At 41.8% G+C, this 23082-nt stretch overlaps 3 protein-coding genes across 5 annotated transcripts; 1 reads left to right on the top strand and 2 right to left on the bottom strand.

The window, feature by feature from the left end:
* Window positions 1-404: 404 nt before the first annotated feature.
* Window positions 405-2832, bottom strand: LOC117838980 (uncharacterized). The gene is made up of 3 exons (XM_072290757.1): window positions 1491-2832; window positions 1330-1392; window positions 405-1200 (listed from the first exon to the last, which is right to left on the bottom strand). Exons 1-3 carry the CDS (start codon window positions 1650-1652, stop codon window positions 1096-1098), a joined length of 330 nt encoding a protein of 109 aa, XP_072146858.1. The 5' UTR covers window positions 1653-2832; the 3' UTR covers window positions 405-1095.
* A 150-nt stretch (window positions 2833-2982) lies between these two features.
* On the bottom strand, window positions 2983-11619 carry LOC117838979 (phosphoinositide phosphatase SAC8). Of its 2 annotated transcripts, XM_034719198.2 has the most exons (20): window positions 11336-11617; window positions 11123-11197; window positions 9805-9932; window positions 9590-9681; window positions 9047-9104; window positions 8298-8354; window positions 8172-8205; window positions 7874-7954; window positions 7657-7763; window positions 6901-6987; window positions 6742-6819; window positions 6207-6271; window positions 5471-5569; window positions 5244-5343; window positions 4538-4646; window positions 4387-4459; window positions 4191-4284; window positions 3750-3836; window positions 3517-3583; window positions 2983-3377 (listed from the first exon to the last, which is right to left on the bottom strand). In XM_034719198.2, the coding sequence occupies exons 1-20, from the start codon at window positions 11523-11525 to the stop codon at window positions 3250-3252; spliced, it is 1809 nt and encodes a 602-aa protein (XP_034575089.1). In that variant the 5' UTR covers window positions 11526-11617; the 3' UTR covers window positions 2983-3249. The 2 variants fall into 2 exon arrangements, with proteins under 2 accessions (XP_034575089.1, XP_034575091.1); XM_034719200.2 differs by lacking the exons at window positions 2983-3377; window positions 3517-3583; window positions 3750-3836 and adding an exon at window positions 3843-4077 and having other exon boundaries at window positions 11336-11619.
* Window positions 11620-14456: 2837 nt separating this feature from the next.
* LOC117835065 (uncharacterized) lies at window positions 14457-22308 on the top strand. 2 transcript variants are annotated; one of them, XM_034714420.2, is made up of 11 exons: window positions 14457-14730; window positions 15633-18107; window positions 18494-18623; window positions 18705-18790; window positions 18909-19153; window positions 19604-19690; window positions 19776-19875; window positions 20047-20569; window positions 20889-21321; window positions 21771-21820; window positions 21905-22308. In XM_034714420.2, exons 1-10 carry the CDS (start codon window positions 14629-14631, stop codon window positions 21799-21801), a joined length of 4212 nt encoding a protein of 1403 aa, XP_034570311.1. In that variant the 5' UTR covers window positions 14457-14628; the 3' UTR covers window positions 21802-21820; window positions 21905-22308. The 2 variants fall into 2 exon arrangements, with proteins under 2 accessions (XP_034570311.1, XP_034570310.1); XM_034714419.2 differs by having other exon boundaries at window positions 14458-14730; window positions 21760-21820.
* Window positions 22309-23082: the final 774 nt, after the last annotated feature.

Raw genomic sequence — 23082 nt, 5'->3', positions numbered from 1 at the left:
ATTAGAGCCATACTAGTAAGGGCTTATTTGGCAACCAGGTATTAAAGTTTAACACCCGTCACATCGGATGTTTGGATACTAATTAGGAGTATTAAACATAGGCTAATTACAAAACTAATTGCACAGATGGAGTGTAATTCGCGAGACGAATCTATTAAGCCTAATTAGTCCATGATTTGATAATGTGGTGCTACAGTAACCATTTGCTAATGATTGATTAATTAGGCTTAATAGATTCGTCTCGCGAATTAGCATAGAGTTCTGCAATTAGTTTTATAATTAGCTTATGTTTAGTTCTCTTAATTAGCATCCGAACATCCGATGTGACACTGTTAAAGTTTAACACCTCGTATCCAAACACCCCCTGGATACTGAATTTATACGCCGGCAGGCGGCAGGTCACATCCGGACGATCCGGTTGACGCTGAATCTCGGAGGAAAAAAAAACACATGCTACCGCTGCAAGGCCGATGCGAGCTAATTGAACGCCACGTCGCTTTGCTTTCAACCGGCTAGTAGCTAGTACCTCTTCAACGCAAGAGTGCAACGGATGCGGGTGGCGATTGAATGATCGTGACCAAGCGCGGAGGAATCGATCACGATGACGGTGCTCAGAGCAGACTGATTTTGGTTGCGCAGAGAAAGATCGGGCAACGGGTGTGTTACAGCCGTGCAGATGATCCGCGGCGTTCTTCTGGCTCTTCATGAGGTTACCTATACCTACTAGACTACAGCCTTGTTTGTTTCCGCTTATAAGCGACTTATCGGTGGAAATGAGTGAGAATCCCGCCAAACGCTTTGCTTATTTCCACCGATTCTCGCTTATATGGTAAGCCGCTTCAGAAATTTGAATTGCGAGAAGCGAAAAGCGAGAAGCGAGAAAATTTTCGCTTAGATTATAATCCAAGCGTGGCTAGAAGAAGCGTATACAAACATGGCCTACTACTCCCCCACGTACGCGGACCGTCGCGGACTCAGTCAAGCACGTCACGTACGTTACCGTGACGCTGAGTAACGCTAGCGGCTCAACGCCACGGTGACATAGCCGATGTCGTCGAGCCACAGGCACAGCCGCACCGATAGATCGTGGGGTCGTCATCGCTTCCACCACTTGTTCTCCATGTTTTTCCTGATCTGCTGGGCGAGGGTGGCGAAGTTCTCGGCCTCGCTCTCGAGCTCCGCGGATTGCTCGGTGATTCTCTGGCGAGATGAGGGAGGGTAGATGACGATGAGTCACCATGGCTTGATCGTGCCCGTAAGCACGGGGAAGAAGTAACTTTCTACTTCGAAATTGGACGTGAAGGGAAAACGTGAACTGGGTCCATTTACCGCGAGTTTCTCCTGCCGCTCCATGAGCTTTTGTTTCGCGTGAGCCGCGGCGGCGGCGGCGTCCTGCAATGTACGACGGTGGAATATAGAGAGATCAGTCCGGTAGATCATCACGTAGCGAGAAACTGGAAATGTTGGTGAAACTGTAGAAAGAAAATTACCCCTTTGAACTTGTATTTGGTGAGGATTTCTTGGGTGCTTTTCTTCCTTGGCGTCTGAAAGTCGCTTGATCCTTCAAACAGTTGCTCTCTCTCCACGTCTAGCGATAGTAGCCGGGACACTGTGATTAGGAAAAAGAGAGTACGTACTACGTAGCATACCATTCAACTATTATTGCCGTACCTGTCTTGGTCTTGCTGTTCACAACGGACGTGGACTGTGGTGCTGGTTTTGACGGTGCTTCGTCGTCGACCTTGATGTCATCTGCTGTGGATTATGGCTTGGCTTAGTACGCGCCAGAGGCACAGAGATGAAATGGAAAGAGAGAGACATAACCAATTGTCAATTCTTGTGTTGGCGTTGGTCCCTTATTTCCCATTGCCTACAAGATTGCGCGCCCTGGGCTGTTGGCTTTAGTTTTGCCGTGTGAAAATTTCTTCCAGGTATGCGTTTCCTTTCTCTAATCCTTTTGTGGCGTCGCGAAGAACTCCAGCTGATAGATCCACATCATGCAAGAAGCCCAGCGGTGAGTACCAGATATCATTCTGTACGAGAGAGAAGAATGCAAATTCATATGCAGTGTTACCTGCAACCGAGGATGGACACGAAGCAATGCGAGAAAGTCAGCCTTGTTCCAAATTGTTCATTCAAAACATAACGGGAGTCCGGTTTGAGTTCCTAATGCGGGATAGCAAGCAAACAGATGAAAGAGATTTGGGCAGTTTGTTTTATGGTAACCACATTTAGACACCTTGAAGCGTGGCCTGCCACGAATTGAGTTAAGGGTCGGTGCTCTTATTTTTGGGTAGCACAATTCCAGCTGATACTTCGTGTTGTTTGAAATAAAATACGACTCAGGAGTCAAACCTGAACGCTGAAATCGGGGTGAGAGTGGAAGTGAGTTCTAAAACAGCAAATACTCCGAGCCCAAATTTCGCTGTGATTGTCACGAATCATATCGAGGTAGAGTAACAAATAAGGGGAAAATATGTTCACAGTGGAAACATCGTCAGTCATACGAAAGTCTGGTGGATAATGCAAGTCCAGTATGTTGTACTCATTTCTGAATGTTGTGCATATTCAAGCATTATCAGAACGATTTAAACCCTATTTTGCAGGCATGAATTTCACCAGAAAAAAAACCCTACCTTTTGCAGGATTCGGAAAAACTTCGTGCAGTACAATCTCCATAGCAACACGAGCTACCTGAACCATTATACTGGCATTGCCTAGTTTTAACCTCCATACGTTCCATAATCAACTTTCCAAACGACCAAACCCCAATGCCAAGCCCTGCGTGGCCGTTTTCTTTGCGTCGGTGCCTGATAAGGGCACGTCTTTGTTATGCGTCACCTTTGCTAAAACGACACGTGGCTGAGGTGTCTTTCTCTGCATTATCAGGCACCGGGGAAATGTTCGCTTTCCGCATATGCAAGATCTTCGCCACCACTTCAGTCACTCTGAAAGATATAGTCCCTCTGCTGTGCCGGGTACTGGTACAAATTTGGAGGTGCAGTTCTTTATTCACAGATACATACCAAGAACCAATGAACTGTTCAGTCTAATTCGGGGTTTCAAATTAGCTTCAGTTTACAGGACTAGAACTGGAAGTCTAATTTGTTGTTAGTTAACTGTTTACAGGACCGGCAGGCTGACCTGCCTCCTTATTTAACCTACTCTTGCAAACAACATTCTAATTCTTTTTTTTTATCTTTAATTTCTAACACAAAAGGGCGATGTAGGGGAAAAAAGAACCAGGAATTAGATTAGACCACACAAACGGGGCCTCGAGCAAAACTGTTTTCCATTGGCTTTCACCAAGGCTACTACTCCCACTGTCAAGCCCGCGCAGATAATGGAGGAGATGAAGTGCTGTGCATTCCGTCCAACTGCAGATGAGATGAGATGATGAATATACTATTTGTGGTTTGTATAATTTAGATTTTCAAAGAGATGGGCACAGTTAATATAAGAAGCATGACACTATCGAAAACCTCTTAACTCTTAAGACAAGCAAAGCAGGCAGACCTTGACTGAGAGTGAAAGTTGTCGCGGTAATCCCACCAACTATGATTGCTGAAGCCACAGGAAGATACTGCAGTACATTTTCCAACAATTACAAAAAGTAAGAACAAGAGCAAAGTTTTTTAACTATGTTTTCCCCGCCTAGGAGCATGCTGTTTAACCATATAAGGGTAGCAATTCCCACCAATGAAATAAAAAGGCCCACTACCAAGGCAGGCAAAATATTAGTTAATTACCGAAGCAGATTCAAATCCACCAGTCTGAAAAGGAGAAGTGCTGCCTTGGCTGACCGTATAATAACCACTAATAAGATCTAGAGCATCCTGAAGACATTAAAAGAGGCACAACATATGCATAAATTAGTTGAACAAAAAAGGCAAGACTAAAGCAGGTGTTGGCATGAATAATCTAGCATGAGTACAGGGAAAGATAAATTATTAATACAAATGGCCGTGAAGCTGTATCTGAATCAATACATCTTGCAATACATCCTTAAGCATGGACAAGGGAAATGATGACAAGAAATCGTGATACGCTGTGTGAAGTTTAGTTACGCTCCAACCACTGGAGAGCAACAAAAAGGCATACAAGAAACACAACTAAGAGGACTGGTCACTGATAGGACTAGACAAATATTTGGGCGCAATATAAAAATGGCTAGTAATGCTGCCAGTTACCTGTCGCACTCCATCATGAAAATTATTCAAATAATATCGCGAAAGGGCGCTCATGCCATCTTTAATTAGTCCAGGTAATGTCTGCCTTCCATATCTGTGTTACATTGGCAGTTGCCATGCAAGTTAGCTAAGTTATGCACACAGCATAGTGCCACAGTTTATTCATGAATTATTGAGGTAGTAAATGCTAGACTACCTCACTAGATCCCCTTTCAAAGCATAAGAACCCGCATACTCCAGGCTTAGCTCATCACCGTGCTCAACCCATACTGCCAGGCATTATCATAAAATACGTAAAGAACAGTCTACTTATTGGCAATAAACATTTCATCATAAAATTAGCTTACATTTTTTGAATATATCATTATTGTTATCAGAGATAGAAATGCTTTCAGATGATGATAATGCCCCCATCCGCTGCAATTGTGAATCCAACGATTTTCTTGCAAGGAAACTCTGTAAACCAAAGGGATTAGTAACAATCATATGAAATGATAAAACCCATAGTTCATTAGGACATTTTAACAAAGCATCTTTTAGTCTTGTTATTCTGTTATACTAACCATTAGCAATACTTCATGCTCTGCTTAGACCCAAAGGAACTACTGAGCAATGAGCACAGGCTACACCATTGCCTATTAGGATAGTGTTGTCATGTAGAGATGCTCATTAGGCAGTATTAGTTAGGTTAGGACATAGTGGCAAAATATTAAGATCTAACCAAACATGTGCCGGAAGGAAGTAAATTACAGATAGGCTTTCCAATGTCAAAAGATTGTCAGGATAGAAGTACAGAACTATTAGTGAAACTTGTTTCATCTTTCACACCTGTGGACTACAGAAAGGGCTAATGATGAGAATGGGACCTGACGATCAGACATTTTGTAAGTCGAGATGACATGGCTCACTGAGAGATGAACTTTAGAAAATTTAATGCAGTTAATGGAGCTGATTTGTACAGGTATATGGATGTGTGAAGTGCTATCAAGATATACCTAATTAATTTCTTTTGAAAATAATAAAATTACTTGACACAAATAAAATGGAACACACCTGTGTTACATTTGTACGGTCCAGGCAGTCAATGCAGTTGGACCTAACTACACCACTTTGCTCCAACAAAATCTCGCCTTTTGAGTCCATAAGAAAATATCTGCTCAGCTGGCCCAGAAAAGAATCAAGAGCAAATTACTTGCCACAGTTAAACCTTAGTTAGGATAAATCTTTGGTATGTTGAGGAACATAAGTTAAGCATGAAATGTTGGATATTTAAATATTACCCTTGTTTCTGAATAGCTTCCTCAATTTGATTGTAGAGAGCTTGCAAATTATCAAAGTTCCCTCCATGACAGACATGATGGAAATCAAAATGCACGTACCTGTAAGATGGAAGGGCCACATCCAGCATATATCTTATTAACCTTATGTAAATACTAATCCTTGGGAAAATTTAATCATTTCATCATTTGTCATACCCGAAGCCAATAGAATGTAACACCCATGATGGAGAATCAAGGCCGTACAGTGCTCTGAGTGAAATGTGGGTCCCCTAAACATGGGACACAAGTGGAAGGGAAGACCATCTATAAGCTGTCCGGTCAGGATGAAAGCGAGGGACAGAAGTCACAGAACTGAATTGAAATTGAATTGCCTCTACTATTCGTCTTCTCCAATGGGCTCTTCTCACATTATGGCAATTCCTCGGAGCAGCGGTGAGATCCTGGGACATGAGGAAGATGACGAGCACTCACTGATAGAACTGCGTGGCTGCCACCAAGGAATGCCGTGACATGATTAATGAGAAGAGCTGATCGCCCATCGCAGAAGACAAACAGTATAGGGGATTCCATTTCAGTTCAGTTCTGCCCGTCTCTCATCCTGGCTGAGCAGCTTATAGATTGTCTTGCCTTCCACCTGGGTTCCATGGCTATCCACTTGTCAGTCATAGCACTGGACAACTTGCTCTCCATCACGGGTGTTACACAGAAATAAGCATTTCCAAGAAGCATAAATAACCTGACACCATGAATTCTGCCCATTTCAGCAGCAAATGCATTGCTTAAATCTCCTTCATCACCTCGCTGAAAGTGACAACAAGTTAGATGAGCTGCCATCTGTCTCAATGGCCAAAAATAATAGTTGTTTACATGATCCAAGTTACTGTACCAACTACCAGCTACCAGGTAGGACGGTGACTAAATCTCAAGCTTAAATTGCCCTAAGGAGTACATACTTCCCCATATTTTAGATTAAATGAAACTTTTTCCATATTGCATGTGTACTTTTTAAAAAAAAAACCGTAGACAAAAGATCGCACATATTGCATGTGTGCTTTTCCAGGAAGACAAGATCCTCCTTAAATCATCTTTTGTTCAAGTGTTCATTTTACTAATGTTGCCAGAAATCAAGCAAAAGTTCCTCCGCTTGAACAAACTGCAAGTTGACACTAGTAAACATAACATAAATAATGTATTTTGCTTTGTAAAATCCATAATACCCATTTGCTTAATCAAACAACAGTATGTTACTTCAGCATGTATACAAAACTTACTTTATCAGTCAAGTCAACAACAACTGTCTCGCCATATCGTTGCGAAAGATCATGGAAGTGGCGTTGAACAACCTTTGGCTGCATGTAGTAATAGCTTGAGAGAAGTCATCATGCTATATTCAGTATGTAGCCACCATGTAAATGATTACAAGTTCTTACAGTTTCTTCATGTTCAATAATGCTGAGACGTGGTTTGTAGCTCAAATCCACTATTTGCTCCCAGAGAAGTGGAATAGAACCTCGAACCTAACAAAGTAACAAGGGGATATGAAAGCTTGTAAAGCATTGAAAATGGGACACAGTATAGCTATAATTAAATATGCTTATTCATCATATGTGCTACACAGTATCAAAAAAAGAAAGACTAATTACCGGATTTTATGGACAATAACAAATTTGAACCTTAGTCAAACTACATGGACAGTGGACATCCACAGAAATTTCTTAAGGTCCCACTCCCTCCGTTTCAAATTGTAGGTTGTTTTGGCTTTTCTAAGTTCATAGATGTTTGTATGCATCTAGACATACACTATATTTAGGTGCATACAAACATCTATGCACCTAAAAAGCCAAAACAACCTACAATTTGGGACGGAGGGAGTATATCATTTGACCATAAATTGTAAAAAAAAAACTATTATCCCATACTGAATAAAGGGGAGAGAAAAAAAGGGTCTTTTCAGGGTCATTCTTGATCAGTTTAAATAGTTATGATCATTTAGATGACGGGGTCTGATGTCATGTTTCATCTTGGGTTAGATTTTATTAGTTTGCATGTACTGAATCCAAATGCCATTCTAAACCTATGACATAGCACTGGTTTAAAAAAATCAGTCACAAAACTACTTATAGGCTGCATTAAGGATGCTCATCATCATCCAACAAGAAGTTTCATTCATTATATCATGAAGTCACCTGTATAAATGAGGATGTGAGACCTTCATACTCAACCAACTGTTCTGTTTCTACAAAATTTGCAGTGGCACCTTCAAGATTTGCGCCCCTTCTCCACATTCTTGTTCCTGCAATGGGTGAATGACAGAACAATACAATTCAGAAATCTCATCCTGTTCTATAAGTACTCATGTTTCAAGAAATGTTAGCAAAAAGGAACAAATATAGAAAGTCCAACCTAGACGTCTGTTGCATCTCCTTGAGAACAATGTTATCCTGACAGGTCTATCCTTCAAGGTAAATTGCGCTGACTGAAAACGTAAAAATAGTTAAGGACAGACCAACTTCCTGGAATCCTGGTCATGTTTATCCTCCAATGGAGAAAAAACAATGGGAACAGCATGTTACACCCTTCCAATTTGGATAGAAAGATACAGAAACCAAAGTGATGCATGCAAAGCAAGTATATTCACACCACTAAGTAATAAAGATATGAAAAATAGCATGTCATGATTTTTTTTGAATTTTTTGGATATTTCCTTGTATCAAAGGGATGATGAACTCATCAAGCTGCAAAAAAATAATCCAGAAAAATAAGTAAGAACATAAGCAAGGAGACAAATCAACAAAATACACATTACGGTCCCTTCATAGATGTTTACCTTAGCTTCAATAAGCTCCTCTAATAAATTTTTGTTCCAAACAAAACGTGGATCAGCCTGAGTAAAGTGAAAAAAGTAGTTAGCACAATACAATTATTCAGAAAATCAATAAGGTGGGGAAAAACTATAATAGGAATGATTCCTTATCGGGAAAAAAAGTGTGCATGATCCTAATACAATAAGGAAATGTTTTGCTATGAAAGTTTTTGCAGCATTTCTCCGAATATCATGCTCACTACCCACTTCAAAATGCCTTGGCACATCAAGCTTCAAATAATAAGAACAGCAGAACTTGCGCTCACATTTATAAACATATTACAAGTCAATCAGGTTTTTGCAGCAAAGCATTACAATGCACAGATCAAGTTCACGACGTCCTTTTCTAGGATTAGACACAACTGATAGAAAGGGCAGACACCGTCAGAAACATGCTCTGATAAGCTCAATCAAAAAGTGATAGTGGCAGTTCACAATGCAGATGGAAAACATTGCATAATATCTGCTAGCATGTGATATGTTTCACTGTTATATTTATGCATCATGAGTCATTAGACCAATCTGAGCTTGTTTTACAAGCTTTTGCTTGCTTAAGTTACAAATGTGTTTCTTTAAATTGCAAATGCATTCTAGTAACTCCTATTGTTTGGATCACACTTCTATTTAAAAAGTGCATGCCTGTCAACAAAAACTAACTATGCCACAAAGATTTGAATACTGTGGAACATACGAAACAATAAATCATCACGAACCTGCTTCCATAGTGGTTTATGTATCCTCCCTGCAGCCAACTTGGATGCCCTCTGCAAACTACACAATAAAATCTATACTGAAGTTGGCTTCAAAAGAAGGTACGAGAGAGGACTGCATCATCACATGCTTTCCATCTTGTCAGATGCCAATCCGGTGTAACAAAAGATGCACCAAAGAGGCATTCAGTAGATGATACAGTCATACATCTACAACCTATTAAAAGGCGCTCGATATATCCTACATCCAGAACCTACCACACATTTGTAAGTAACAATGAAATTAACAAGCGATCAATTAGATTTATCCTTGATTTATATGCGCAGCTAAGTTTCTGATATTTAAGTCCAAGCAGATAACAGAATTATGGTGATAATGTAAGGCCCCAAACCTAGTAACTTGTATGATATAGAGCGTGACGAGTGAAAAATTGTCATAGGCAAGTAAACTCACACTGTATAATGGTTATCTGCATTTTTTTTAATATTAAAGGTGATATGCCTTTTGGTACCTTTATTGAGTTACATGCATGACGAAGTACTTACTTTAGCGTCAAATCCCTGTCATATGAGTAGTACAGTCCACAAGTAGTTTCTGCAATTCTCAGGAGAGACATGAAGTACGCCTCATCCCTTTTCTGCAGGCAGATAGTACAGAAAACTTAAATGCAGTGACCAAGTACCAGAGAAATATAGCAAGTGCTTAGTCATGACCAAACAATGTGTGTGAAACTACACGCTAAGTGATAGTTTCTCCATACTTCCTGTGAAGTCAAGTGCTTTATAGCGTCATTGCAGCATAAGAATTTCATTGAGTTCACATGGTATACAGGGGAGCCTTGATAAGAGCCAGCATCTTTTTGAGAAGTGATGACGAGTACATAACTTCCTGATGAAAACAAAGATTTGCAGAGTGAGAGGTAAATTTAAATTCCACTTGACAGGTAAATTAGCAAATAGTTGAAAGAGCAGGATTGTTTTATTGCACGACCCTGTCATCCTGTACTGTACAGCACAAAGTACAGTTGTGATCTTTATTTTGCAGTTAATTTGTTGGCCCTTGGCATTTTAGTTTGTTACTCCTTGTTTCTATATTCTGCTACTATGGCATTCTGCTGCACAAGCAAGTTATAAAACTGCATCCAGATAAATTATAGTAAATGGATGTAACAGTGAATGCAGCAATGATAGCATATCAGTTCATACTGGTAAATTTCTAGTTTAGAATATGCTACCAGTTTATTGCTAAAAATGAAATCCTAGGTGCAAGAACCAAGAGTCTATGATTTTTAATGGAACTTTCCTTCAAATCCTAACTACATCTTTGTACATCACAAGTACTTCTGCCACATTAGTAATTAGTGGAATGAGATTCTGTGTTAACCACTAAAACCAGTACACACTACATAGTGTAAGAATACCACAATGAAATGAAAAACTAACCAAAAATACATCCAGGGTGTAACCAATTGCTCCATTTTGCCTCCAAGTATTTTAGGTTGAATAGCAGTGGACTGTAATTTAAGGTTTTCCTTTCTGTTAGCTGTAGACATTTCATATTCAGTTGACCAATAGATGCGTTGATATGGCGCTGTGCAGCAGGTGCTAAATTGACCAAATCACATTATCAATAGAGTTTAAAGTACTTCTAGCCATAAATGCAGCAACACATAGCACAGCTGTTCATAGTTCCTACAGTAACCAACTTTTAGTTCGGAACACATTGAAACATAATATATGACCAAAACGGAAGTCCGCGGGCGAAGCATCAAACAGAGTGGCATTTCATGCAGTTTTTCACTAGGGTTACAGCTCTACTTGTACCTTATGACTGAGAACCTCTCTAGCCAAACAAGCTCAGGTTAATATGTTTGAATTACACAATAACCATTTCACGGCTAAATGTGGGCAGACAGTCATTCCATGGTGCTGGTTCCTTGGAGCATACAAGTAGGATCACATGGCAGTTGAAACCGCTCCAGAAGTGATATTAATGACAGCAAAGGAAAGCACTGTGCTGGGGAAAAAGCACATAAAAACAGTATGATCCGAGGTGGCGCGTGAAATTAGGTGACTCACCGGCGAGCAACCTGATGATGCCGGCCACTCCGTATATCCTCGACACCTTGCAGTCGCTCCCCACCGCGGCTTCCTCTGCACGAGAACAAAAGCAGAGGTGATGATTGGGTGAACCACCAGCACTTCGCCGATTGGCGAGCCTAACTTCAAAACGACACAAATCCAGAAGCACGCTTCGCGGCCGGCGAGGTGCTGCAAGGTTTATGGATTGACCTGGGGAGAGAGGGCGGATGGAGCCCCCCGAGCGGGTGACGGCGAAGGCGGCGCCGCCGCTGTCGAGCGAACGGATCACGTAGCGGTCGCGGAACTCCCGCAGCTCGAGCTCGCGGCTGCAGGCGCCTGGACGGAGGGGCTCCTCGGCCAGCAGCGGCGCTTCGTCGGCGTCGGCGTCGGCCCTCGCCATCGGCGGCGAGCCGCGTGCTGCCGCACCTGGTCTCGGTCTGGATTGGTTGCTTGGATCCGAACCGGGGGAGGAGAGCCAGACGGACGTGTGAGGGAACTGCCGGAACAGACGTGTAACGTGTTGCTGATCTGGTATCACATGTGGGCCAGCTCTGGATTTACTACGTGGGGCCAGGAGTTGGTGGGGAAAGGGCCCACTAGACGCGAACGAACTACAGGTCACACTTGTGCTCATTTTTATGCGGTAATGCTAGGAAAAAATCGGACAGCTCAATATATGTTTCAATAGTTCTGAACTATTGTTTCCGTATGTTTCACAGTGAATGTTGCATAAAACACTACAGTGAATATTACATAAAACATAGTGTTTATGTTGCGGCGGGAATTTTCTATCACAAAGTCAAATGATGTAGTTATTTTTTCGCATATTTTTCAACGTTGCAACTGTAGATTTTTTGTGTTGCGGATGTTTTATTTAGGCTCTATGCATAAGTGCGACGATGTACCACCTAGAAATCCTAGCCGCCGTCTTGACCTGATCCTCTCGTGAAATCCTACTTGGATCAGTCTTAATGCACAGTTTCGTTACACAGTTACGAAGATTGTGCTTATTAGGTGTCATGGGGAAAAACTCCTCTCTCATATGAGAAAACTCCCTCTCATAATAATCTTACCAAGTTAGCATTTTGCTGTTGTGGCAATAAATTTAATGCTCATGAAACTTCTATGAAACCTCCATTAAAACTACCTTTTGGATATACAGTACCCACGACACAATCACGTAGTGTTCCACCCTTATACAGTGTGAATACCATGAAAAAGGAGCTATATGGGAGCTAGGGGCCTCAACCTGAAAACTCTGCGGAAGAGGAAGAGAAGGAACGAGAAAGAGATGAACAAGAGGTGAAGATGGAGTTGTTGGCTTGCTAATGTGGTTTTTGTGGTGCTGATTTACAATGAGGATGATGCCAAAAAGTTGTTGCCGAACGAAGGCACAATCATACATGAATGAGACAACGAGTTCATGGCAAAATCGACCGTTTCTTCTTCATTAAGACGCATAATGATGGGCTAAACTTTTCTAACTCCTCTTTCCATTACACATGTCTAGCACTAACGACCATAATCTTATTTTCCTCGTAAGAGCGCTACACATCAGCGGTCTCATAGGTCGTCTCATGCAGTGCCATGTAGGATTTTTGATGATATGGATGAGAGAGAAAGAGGCCACTGTTTCGCGAAGCAACCACCTCATAAGCTAAATTGTAGGATTACGAGACAATTCAACAATCATTGTACGAGTTATTGTTACCATACAACTTATAATATTTCTTTTTTCATATGCACAAATTAAGGAGACAACTCATGTGTCAATGCATGAGACCGTCTATTAGACGACAACAATATACTTGCCTGGTATACGAGTTTGCTCTTTTTTCCGAGGGTCAACGGGGCTAGGGGGGAGAGTATCCCCACCTGATTTCCGCTTCTTGCAAGCCAAAAGATTACATCATAAGGTTCAGCATATTTTGGGGAAAAACTAAAGTACAACCATTTGCTTCAATGTTCTACGGAACAGGAAACAGACTACACCATACTTCAGCGATCCAGCGTTTAGGGCGAGGTCAACGACAGCTCCAGAGGTGAGCGTCCAGAAGCGTCCACTTTGCTCCTTTTAACCGAGGTTCATGGGAAGACAAAAATTAGAGGTGATTTTCTTTTTCTTTCCATCTCTTAAAATTGGTACCATATAGCATACGGGAGGAACGGATTTAAGAATTGAGACCACGAACTTACCAGATATACTACTCCCTCCATTCTAAATTATAGGTCATTTTAATATTTTAAATTTATAGATATTATTATGTATCTTAGATATAGTGTATGTATATGTGTATAATAATATTTATGAATTTAAAAAAAATTAAAACTACTGGGAGTAGTCAAACCTCACCTGTGGCTAGTCGTATGCCCGTGTATAGCGAGACCTCCGCAGCAGTCGTCATAGCCAAAGGCAATTCGGGAGGAATATCAATTCCACTTTGAGCCCGATTTGACATCCCATTCTGACACGAAGGCCAGCCAGAACAAGCAAAAGGACTAGACCCTGTCCAAAGCCATTGCCTAGCATAAAACGGCTCAAGAATCTCCGTATCGTCCTCTCTATCGAGCCTGCTAGAAAGGGGCCAGACAAATAAGGTTTGAATTGCGTGCAATCTTTTTGTTTCCGAGAATGTTAAATTGCGTATAATCTGGTCCATCGATTTCCAATCCAACGAACAAAATGCAGTAATCCTAACATCCTGAATGAGGAATTTTATCTGCAGGCAGGTGGAAGAACTACAATCTTTTCTCTTCACGCGAAAGCCGCCAACGCTGAAAGCCTGCAGCAAGCAGCACTAGTGCCGTACCGAGCACAGGTACTGCGTTCCAAAATATCATCATCACTCAAATAAGGCCTTGTTTACTTCCCTCCAAAATCCCAACTTTGGCACTATGCAAAAAGAAGATTCCCCATCACATCAAACTTGCGGTACATGCATGAAGTACTAAATGTAGATGAAATCAAAAATTAATTGCACAGTTTTGTTGTATTTTGCGAGACGAATCTTTTGAGCCTAATTAGTCAATGTTTGGACAATAATTCACAAATACAAACGAAACGCTACAGTGTTGCTACAGGAATTTGGGTTGCCCAAAGTTGGGCAACTAAACAAGGCCTAACAAAAATTAAAAAAAATTATAAACAACTGAAAGAACAAAATGCTGCAAATTCCCATCTCTTATTCTGGAACTAAAGGGAAATAACACGAATTTATCTGAAACTAAAGGGAAGTAGCACAAATTTAAGCGGATCAAGGCTAATAAATCAGCAGACCTAAAGCCCACGTTAATCAGTCAAAATGAGCGCGTAACAACCGGCACCGCCTCGTCGCAAGAGGAAACAAACCTCTCTGCTCTACCTGGCCGTCTCCGCCTCCTTTGGCTTCTCCTCGGCTCCTCCTCGTATCGCGGGGCTACCAGTCCAACACCGCCGCCTTCGCCACCCAACTCCCACCAAACCAAGTCTTACCCCCACACCCGCCGCGCGGCCCCGGCCCGCAATGGCGCGCGGGCCGGCTAAGAAGCGTCGGCGCGAGTCGTCGCCCCCAGCCGCCGCCGCGGCGTGCGGCGGGAGGAAGCTCCTCACCGGCGAGCACGTCGAGGTGAGCGCCACCCGCACGGTCGTTACGGATGAGGCCCGCCGCATTGCGGTCGAGGGTGGTGGTTCGCGGGGGACGGGCTGGGCGCTGGGGTTTACGGTTTCTTGGGTTTCGCGATGCTCGAGGTTGCTGCTAATGATCGGGGCGTGATCAGTCGATTTTCGGTTTAATCTCGATACCGAGCATCGGTCATTGTCGTGGCGCGCGAGGGTTGGTCGCGGCCGGGGATGATCGCGAATGCGTCCGCGTGGTTAGTGGTTACAAATAGCATGTTCTTGTTAATCTGCAGTGATGTCGGTGCTTAATTACATGTGTCTAATTGGACCGCGGAGCTTTTTATTGGGTGGTTGGAGTGACCTCATCTTATTCATGCGTAAAGGCGACAAAAAAATTGTATCTTTTGGCTCAGTAGCAATAGCACGTGCAAATAGTTCAGAATCTTGGCGTCTTGTTTCTGTCTCCAGTGAGTTCCGATAGTATTATTGGCCTCTAAGCAAAGTGTCAAAAATTGCATCAGCTACCGTTCTTGAGCTATTTGCCACAGATAACAGTTGCCTTTTGCATCTTGACCATTAATGCCTGGCAGTTGGGCTGCGTTGCAGTAATTAGGTAGGAATCAATAGCCAAAATAGGAATTGATGATCCTATTTGTTGCCTGTATATGTATGGATTGAATTTGACCTGCCATTGAGCCACTGATGTTTCACTATCCCTTTTAACACACCCCTGGAGTTTCCTTTAGAGTTAAGTTTTCCCAATGGACTCATTGTTTTTGCGACACACTGATGATTGTTGGATATAACAGCCCCTGTTTTTCTTTTGCACTGTCACTTACACTATGTCTGCCCTCATATTGTGGATGGAAGCACCTGCCCGTTATTCAGTGATATCTTTCTCTTCTGTAGGTGCTCAGTTGTGATCCAGGGCTATGTGGCTCGTGGCATCAAGCTGTTGTTACTGGTATTTTGGACAATGCTCGTACTGTAAGATATATTGATTTCATTGACGAAAATGGATTGCCTCTTGTCGAGAATGTTCAAGTGTCAGATGCCATTGATGGCAAGTCAAGTATGTCACTTGCCACTGATGGCAACTCAAGCATGGCTGGGGAACTCATTCGTGGGACTGTAAGGCCGATTTGTCCACATCAACCATTGCAGGTATCGGAAGCAAGCTATGGGCTCTGTGTTGATGCATTCTTGGAAGGATCCTACTGGGAAGGTGTCATTGTTGATCATGCTCAAGGCTCCACGGAAAGGAAAGTCCTTTTTCCAGATGAAGGTGATGAATGCAATATAGGGGTTGATAAGCTACGACTTACTCAAGACTGGGATGAAGTTACAGGGAAATGGAAACCACGTGGAATCTGGTTGTTTCTCCAGATGCTATTGGCACATGAAGAGAGAGATGGTTTACCTGTATCAGTCAGGCAGATATGGTTTGACATGAGATCAAAACCTGCTTTTAGGACTGATGCCAAAATGTGGATGTGCCGAACAGAAGCTTTTTGGGAGAGATCACTTGCCAATCTCATTGCTGAGTTGTGGTCTATATGTGGCAGGCCTACCATAGATGGATATCAAGTTGAAACCTATTCTACAGTGGTAGAAGGTTCAAACTCAGCAGCCTTTCAAAAGGAGAGAGTTGAGACCACTGTCTTGGATAAGCTGGATCCTAATCCAGCTGTTCTCTTCCAAACCTTGTCAGAATACACCTCATGCTATCGCAACAATAAAAGGAAAAGTGCTCTTGTCAAAAAGGAGTTGGCAAAGCAACACCTTAAATCTTTAGGATGGACCATGCTGGATGACAGAGGTAAGAACAAGTTTTACATCTCACCTGATGGTAAGAGGTTCCCATCTTTTCTAGGAGCATGTGAGGCATGTTTAGCATCAAAAGAAGCAAACGCTGACCAACATTCTCACACAAATAATTTGCTTCTAGATAGTGCTAGTGTGGTGCACAAGAATGCACATTACATCCCAACCCGCATGGATCTCATCTTGAGAGAGAACAAGTCCAATGATAAATTAATCGAAACTTCATCAAGACCTTGGGAGTCAGTTCAACTGGATGCACAATTTTCCCCGCAGATAGTATCACTTCTTGCTAATTACCAAGATGGCACTACTGTTCTACAGAGGCGAATCAACAGAACTCAGAGTTTAATGTTGAAGAAGCATCTGCTGGCATTGGGCTGGAGTATTGAGTTCAAAATTGATGAAATGATTCTAGAAAATGGCCATCATAAAAATATTATGAGATACAGGTACGTGTCACCTGACGGGAAAACTTATGCTTCTGTCATTCAGGTAATATGCAGCTTCATAGTTGGAAGTGTTAAACAAGTTGATGGAAACAGAGTGGACAATATAACTGACAGGCACAATCATCGGACAGCACCAAAAGAAGATGTTCATGCGACAGTGTCGACAGACCTGGCAAGGCTTGGTAAACGTAAACGAGGGGATAAATTTGGTGCCCTTGGAGAATACATACACTATATGGAAGCTGATAAGCAAAACTCCAGAACAAGGAAACTGTTGAGATCAAACGCTAAGAAGTTTCTCAAATCTGCTGGATGGAATTTTTGGCTAAAGCAGAAGTCTAGAAGCAAACTCGAGTTGAGGTATAGTGCTCCACATGGCAAGTCCTACAACTCTCTAGTGGCAGCATGTAAAGGATACCTAGAAAAAGAATATGAAGAGAACAGTGATACAAGCTTTGGAAGTGCCGACCAGGATTCTACTGATGGTTCTATGCATCCATCCAAATTGATAGCACTCAGTGGTCGGCTAAGGGATTCAAGTAGAAGGCAGGATATGCCAGTTTTGGACAGATGTAATAACATGTTTACCTTATCTACACGTCATGGAAAATCTAGGAAAAGAAAATCATCTTCAGTTCCTTTGACACCTTTTCTTTGTTCAAGACATGGACGGGCCCTTCCAAGTCAGCATCGTGCGAAGACAGTTTTGTCTTTGTTGATAGAGAAAAATATTCTGTTACCAAGAGATAAGGTTATCTATAAGCAAATAAGTGATGGACCTGGGATAAAAGAAGGTTCTATTAGTAGAGATGGAATAAAATGCATGTGTTGCAACGAAATATTCACTATGGAGAATTTTGAATTTCATTCTGGGAGCAATACTCCATTACCTTCCACTCATATGTTTTTAAAGGATGGAAGATCCCTATCACAGTGTTTAGTTGAATTCATGGGCGGAAACAAGCCCAGAGCTTCATTGCATGTGCGCTTGAAGGGGAGAAATTCTGATCTGGAAAGTGATTCAATATGCTCCGTGTGCCATGATGGTGGGGAACTATTACTGTGTGACAATTGTCCATCATCTTATCATCATGACTGTGTCGGTTTGGAGGTACTCCTTTATCCCTATCCAAGTGAACCTAGTTACTTTGCCTCGAGTTTCTATCTTCTGTTGCCTCTATTGTTGCAAGCTTCCAGTAAGTAGGCTGGCAACATGACAGTGTTAACCATACACTTACTTTTCCATTTGCTTTAGTTACATGATCATTAGTACTTTGATTAACATTTTCTCACTCAAGTGCCAAACTATATGATTGGTAGTGAGAACTTGCAATAAATGTTCCTCTCTTTTGAGCATGAGGAGCATGTGGTTTAAGCATCATAGTTACCTGATACCATCACTGTATTTCCTCTGTTCTTGTTTCTCCATAAGTTTTCCTTTCTATTTTCCCTTGCTTGTTTGAAGAACAATATTTCAGTAGCAATCTGTTTTTGTAGGCCATTCCAGAAGGAAGCTGGTACTGCCCATCCTGCAGATGCAGTATTTGTAACTTGAGTGATTATGATCCTGATAGCAGCCAATTCACGGAGAAGACAATAGTGTACTGTGATCAGTGTGAACGAGAATGTATGCTTATTTCAACATTATGAATACAATGTTCCAGATTTTGTTTTTGGACTGCTGATTTTGTTCACCTTTTTTTGATAGATCATGTCGGTTGCACTAGAAATAATGGCCATCAGCTTATCTGCCGACCAGAAGGGTGTTGGCTTTGCAGCAGTGGATGCTCGAAGGTATTACTTGATAAAAATTGCTAAATTTTACCCTGAATAACTTTAAAATAGAAGTTGAACTTGATTCATTCTCATTCTGCTTTCTTTCAGACAGTAAATGATTCACTCTATTGTGCAGATATTTCAACATTTGCAAGAACTCATTGGGAAATCAGTTCCAACTCCAGTTAAAGGTTTATCTTGTACTATCTTGAGATTTTATAGAGAAAATGGCAGTGACCGTGGTCATTATGATGATGCAATAATGGCAGAACATTATGGCAAGTTGTGCATTGCGCTTGATGTTCTTCATGAATGCTTTGTTACTATTATTGAGCCTCGCACACAGAGTGATATTTCTGAGGATATTGTCTTCAATAGAGAGTAAGAAGCGCTACTGGACCATTTCTGTGCATCTGTTTTTATTTCACTTTCCATTGTTCTTGTACTGATTACTCTTTGTAGATAGACTTGTGAGTTGTGACTATTCTGGAATAGTTAATATTTGTACATTTGCAAAGAGTTGAAACAGTATAATTTTATTAAAGGTTAAATATTTTACTGAATTGCCCGAATGGAGCTACACTAACTTTAGTTGTGCAACGCTAGTCAGCAAAGTTAATCTATTTTTCACTCCCCTTTACACCTCCCACAGGATGGTAAATTTGTTTGAAATACCAGTTGTTTTTAGTCTATTGAGCACGGTTGTACATCTATATTCTCTATTCATATTATATATTTATTTTTATGTGTTTTTGGTTGGTGTTTTTTTGCTCATTATCTATTGGTATAGTGTACGCTGCTCTGAGTAACTTTTGTATCTATCCTTCACAGATCGGAACTCAGACGATTAAATTTTAGGGGTTTCTACACAATACTTCTCCATAAAGGTGGTGAAATAGTATCTGTCGGCACTTTTAGGTATATGCCTCTGTTGTTGTCCATAGCAATTGAACCTTTTGTTAAGCATTTTTGTCCATGTCCAATTATTTCCTTTCCTGATTAGGATATGCGGGCAGAAATTTGCTGAGCTGCCTCTGATTGGTACAAGAGTTTCATATCGTCGACAAGGGATGTGCCGACTTCTAATGAATGAACTGGAAAAGGTTTGTACTTATTAAATATATTTTAAAACCTTCTGTGATGGTATTTTTGTTTAAATATTGCAATAAAAGCTTCTTTCAAAAGAAAATGTAACAAAGCGTTTACATTTGATCCTCAAATACTCCCACCATTTCCAGGGTGGGTGCTGATTTTCACTCTCTTTTTACTTGCAGTTGCTTTTTGACTTGGGGGTGGAAAGACTTCTGTTACCGGCAGTTCCCGAACTTCTGGAAACGTGGACAGGCTCATTTGGTTTCACAGTGATGTCGAACTCTGATAGGATTGAGTTGGCAGAGAACAGCATTCTCAGTTTCCAGGGAACCACCATGTGTCAGAAGGTTTTAAATGTTGCATGCAACAATCTGCAAGATCAAAATGTTCCATCGTTGTCCAACTCTGGGTTGGCAGACAAAAAATTTCTGAGTTTTGACAAAAGAACTATATGTGACAAGGCTGTAGATATTGCATCCACTCATTCAGACATGTTGAATGGAACAACGATTTCTCTTAGTTTCAACAGAACAACTGTATGTGACAAGGCTGTAGATATTGCATCCTCTTGTTCAGAAGTATTGAATGGAACAGCGATGCCCACCTCTGACAGAGAATTGGCTGAAAACTCCAGTCTCTATTCACCTGGAAGCAGTTTATGCCAGAAAGTTATCAACACGTGCAGTTATCCAGAAGGATTAAATGGTCTCTCTCCACCCTCTTTCCGTTTGTTTATCACTTGCTAGTTGGTTTTCTGAGCACACTTCTTGGATATTAGTTTCTTAATATGTAAGCTGAAAAGTAGTTCAAATTCATTTCTTTAAAAAAAGGAACAAAATTTCAGCATTCTACATGACTAATGCTTTCTCTGCATTTTGATGTGTTTGGCTGCTTGCACATATTTATGTATGAAACAACAATGATTTTTTGAGGAGAAAATAATATTTTGATAAACTAGCAAATGCTTCGAATGTGCTCATGGTTTGCATGTTTTTAATACAACAATTTTTATTGGCAATTTTAGGGTTTGATTACCAAGTGGAAGACAGTGGCATCATTGGTGAGACCATGGAAAGTGATTGTCAAGAAGGCACTTCAATAGTGATAGAAGGGATGGAGCAACTGGAGCCAGAGCTGGTGCATGGAATTCAGAATAACAGCGGTGAAGAGGGCATTTGTTCCATTGATGGTCTGAATAGTATGCCAGACCCTCAAGTTGGTTTGGCAGTGGAGCCAGAGCTGGTACTGAAAATTCAGAATGACAGCGGTGAAGACGGTATTTGTTCCATTGATGCTCCGACTAGAACGCCAGACCCTCGAGTTGGTTTCACAGTGGAGCCGGACCTGGTACTGGAGATTCAGAATAACAGCGGTGAAGAGGGTATTTGTTCCATTGATGCTTCGACTGGTGAGCAAGTTGGTTTAACAGTGGACATGCATCAGCAACCGTATGGCAGGTATGGTTTCTTCTGTTAAGGGCAGATAGGGTTGGCTTATAAAAAAACTCTATTTGTGCTTGCTTGACTGAACTCAAAGAGGTGGCATTGTGGAATTTGCATACTTTGTTACATCTCTCTTTAACTTTTTAAATAACCTTGTTATCAGGGCCATTTTAGGACAAATGCTACATTTAATTGATCCTGACAAATAACCAGCCATTAATGATTTGTATTTGGGAGAAAACCAAAACAAAACTGCAGTATAAGCTGCCAGACATTCCATTCTCCTAGTTGGCAATCTGGTTTACTATCTATACTTTCTCGGTGAGACAGCATCTTGTTTATAAGAACTAACGATTTCTCTGGTAACTTGATTAAAAACAGTTCTTTACTACAACCTTTACATGAACTTGTATATTTTTCCTTTACTGGGTACTGATTGTGCTCCATTTCTAGTGCCGGTGCAGATCAGTGCAGCGAGAATTGCACTTTGCCTGATGAGGCTCAGCCTGTAACAGTACGTACATGCTCCGAATAACTTCCTGATTATTTTTTGGAAGCTGCTGGTGTCGCTAAGAATAACTCTCCCTATGTTTTGCAGCGAAACACAGCTCCAAGATTGAAATACAAGTTCTCAGGAAAATGCTACGAGCGGGTCAAAAACGGCGCTCCCCCTAGGAATGTCTGGCTCAGAGTCTCCACGAAATAATAACCAAGGGTGGATCCACTGAAGCTGTGGATGTAAGAGGATGAATTTTGCGGAATAAACTAAGCCGTCATCATCGGCTTGGCCTTGTCTGTGCGCCAGTCGAAACTAACCTAACCAGGCTACGGAAGTGATTGTGTAGTGTACTAGTATGTTGCTTACTTGTTTGACAATGTAAGTTAAGGAGTATCGACCTTAAGTCGGCTATAAGGAGGAGAATATGTTGGATCAATTTCTGTGGATGATTTTACCCTTTGATCTTCGGTATATATACCTCTCTCTGTTGTAGTGCTCTTTCAGAGGCTGTAATGTTAGCCAGAGGTTGGCTGCTGCTGATTCAGCACGCATGTGATCGATTCAGCATGGCTGGTGGTCTGTTTCTGGTGAGGGTCTAATCCATTCCCTGATCAATCAGGTGCAGCCGTGCGGGGGACGTTCTGTTTCCCAGAACGAAAATGCCGTAGCCGCATGGATTTCAGGTCTTCGCCCAAGTGCTTCTGGCTTCCGTTTCAACGCCTTTCATCCCAGACCCAGTCCCATGGCCCGACCCAACCACCGGTGCCTGTGAAACTGCTGTGCCAAAACGCAGCGGGAGGTGGCTTGGGCTTCCAGAGCCCGGTGCCAGGGCCGCTAGTGCACGGGAGGAGATTGGAGAACCAACTCGAGCACTCAATTTCTATTTTCTGTGGTAGTGCTTTGCTTCGAGGGAAAATAAAGAAAGGTACTACTAGTTGCCTGACTTGCCTCGTTCTATTCTATTGAACCCGTGTCGTGTATGTATGCGTAATAGGGGCCCCAGATTACCTCGATGCCTCTCCAACTTCACGAATAAATTCGAAAGAGAGAAGCTGAGAGCCCATCCTTTTCTCCTGCCTGCCTGCCGCAAGAAAAGCACATAAGTCCTTATCACCTTTGTGAAATTTACTCGTAATGTTCTGTCTTCCTCATGAAGGCATTGGTTCCTCATGAAGGCATTGGCGCATATTCTCATCAACCCGTAAAGTAAGCATCGAAATCTCGTCCTCACTATACACATTCTACATTTACAGAGAACCACTGCGGCTACTGCACTG

The sequence above is a fragment of the Setaria viridis genome, chromosome 9 (assembly GCF_005286985.2).
Source record: "Setaria viridis chromosome 9, Setaria_viridis_v4.0, whole genome shotgun sequence".
Taxonomy (NCBI): domain Eukaryota; kingdom Viridiplantae; phylum Streptophyta; class Magnoliopsida; order Poales; family Poaceae; genus Setaria; species Setaria viridis.
Note: the sequence above shows the minus strand (reverse complement) of the source record. Positions and strands in the feature narration are given on the sequence as shown.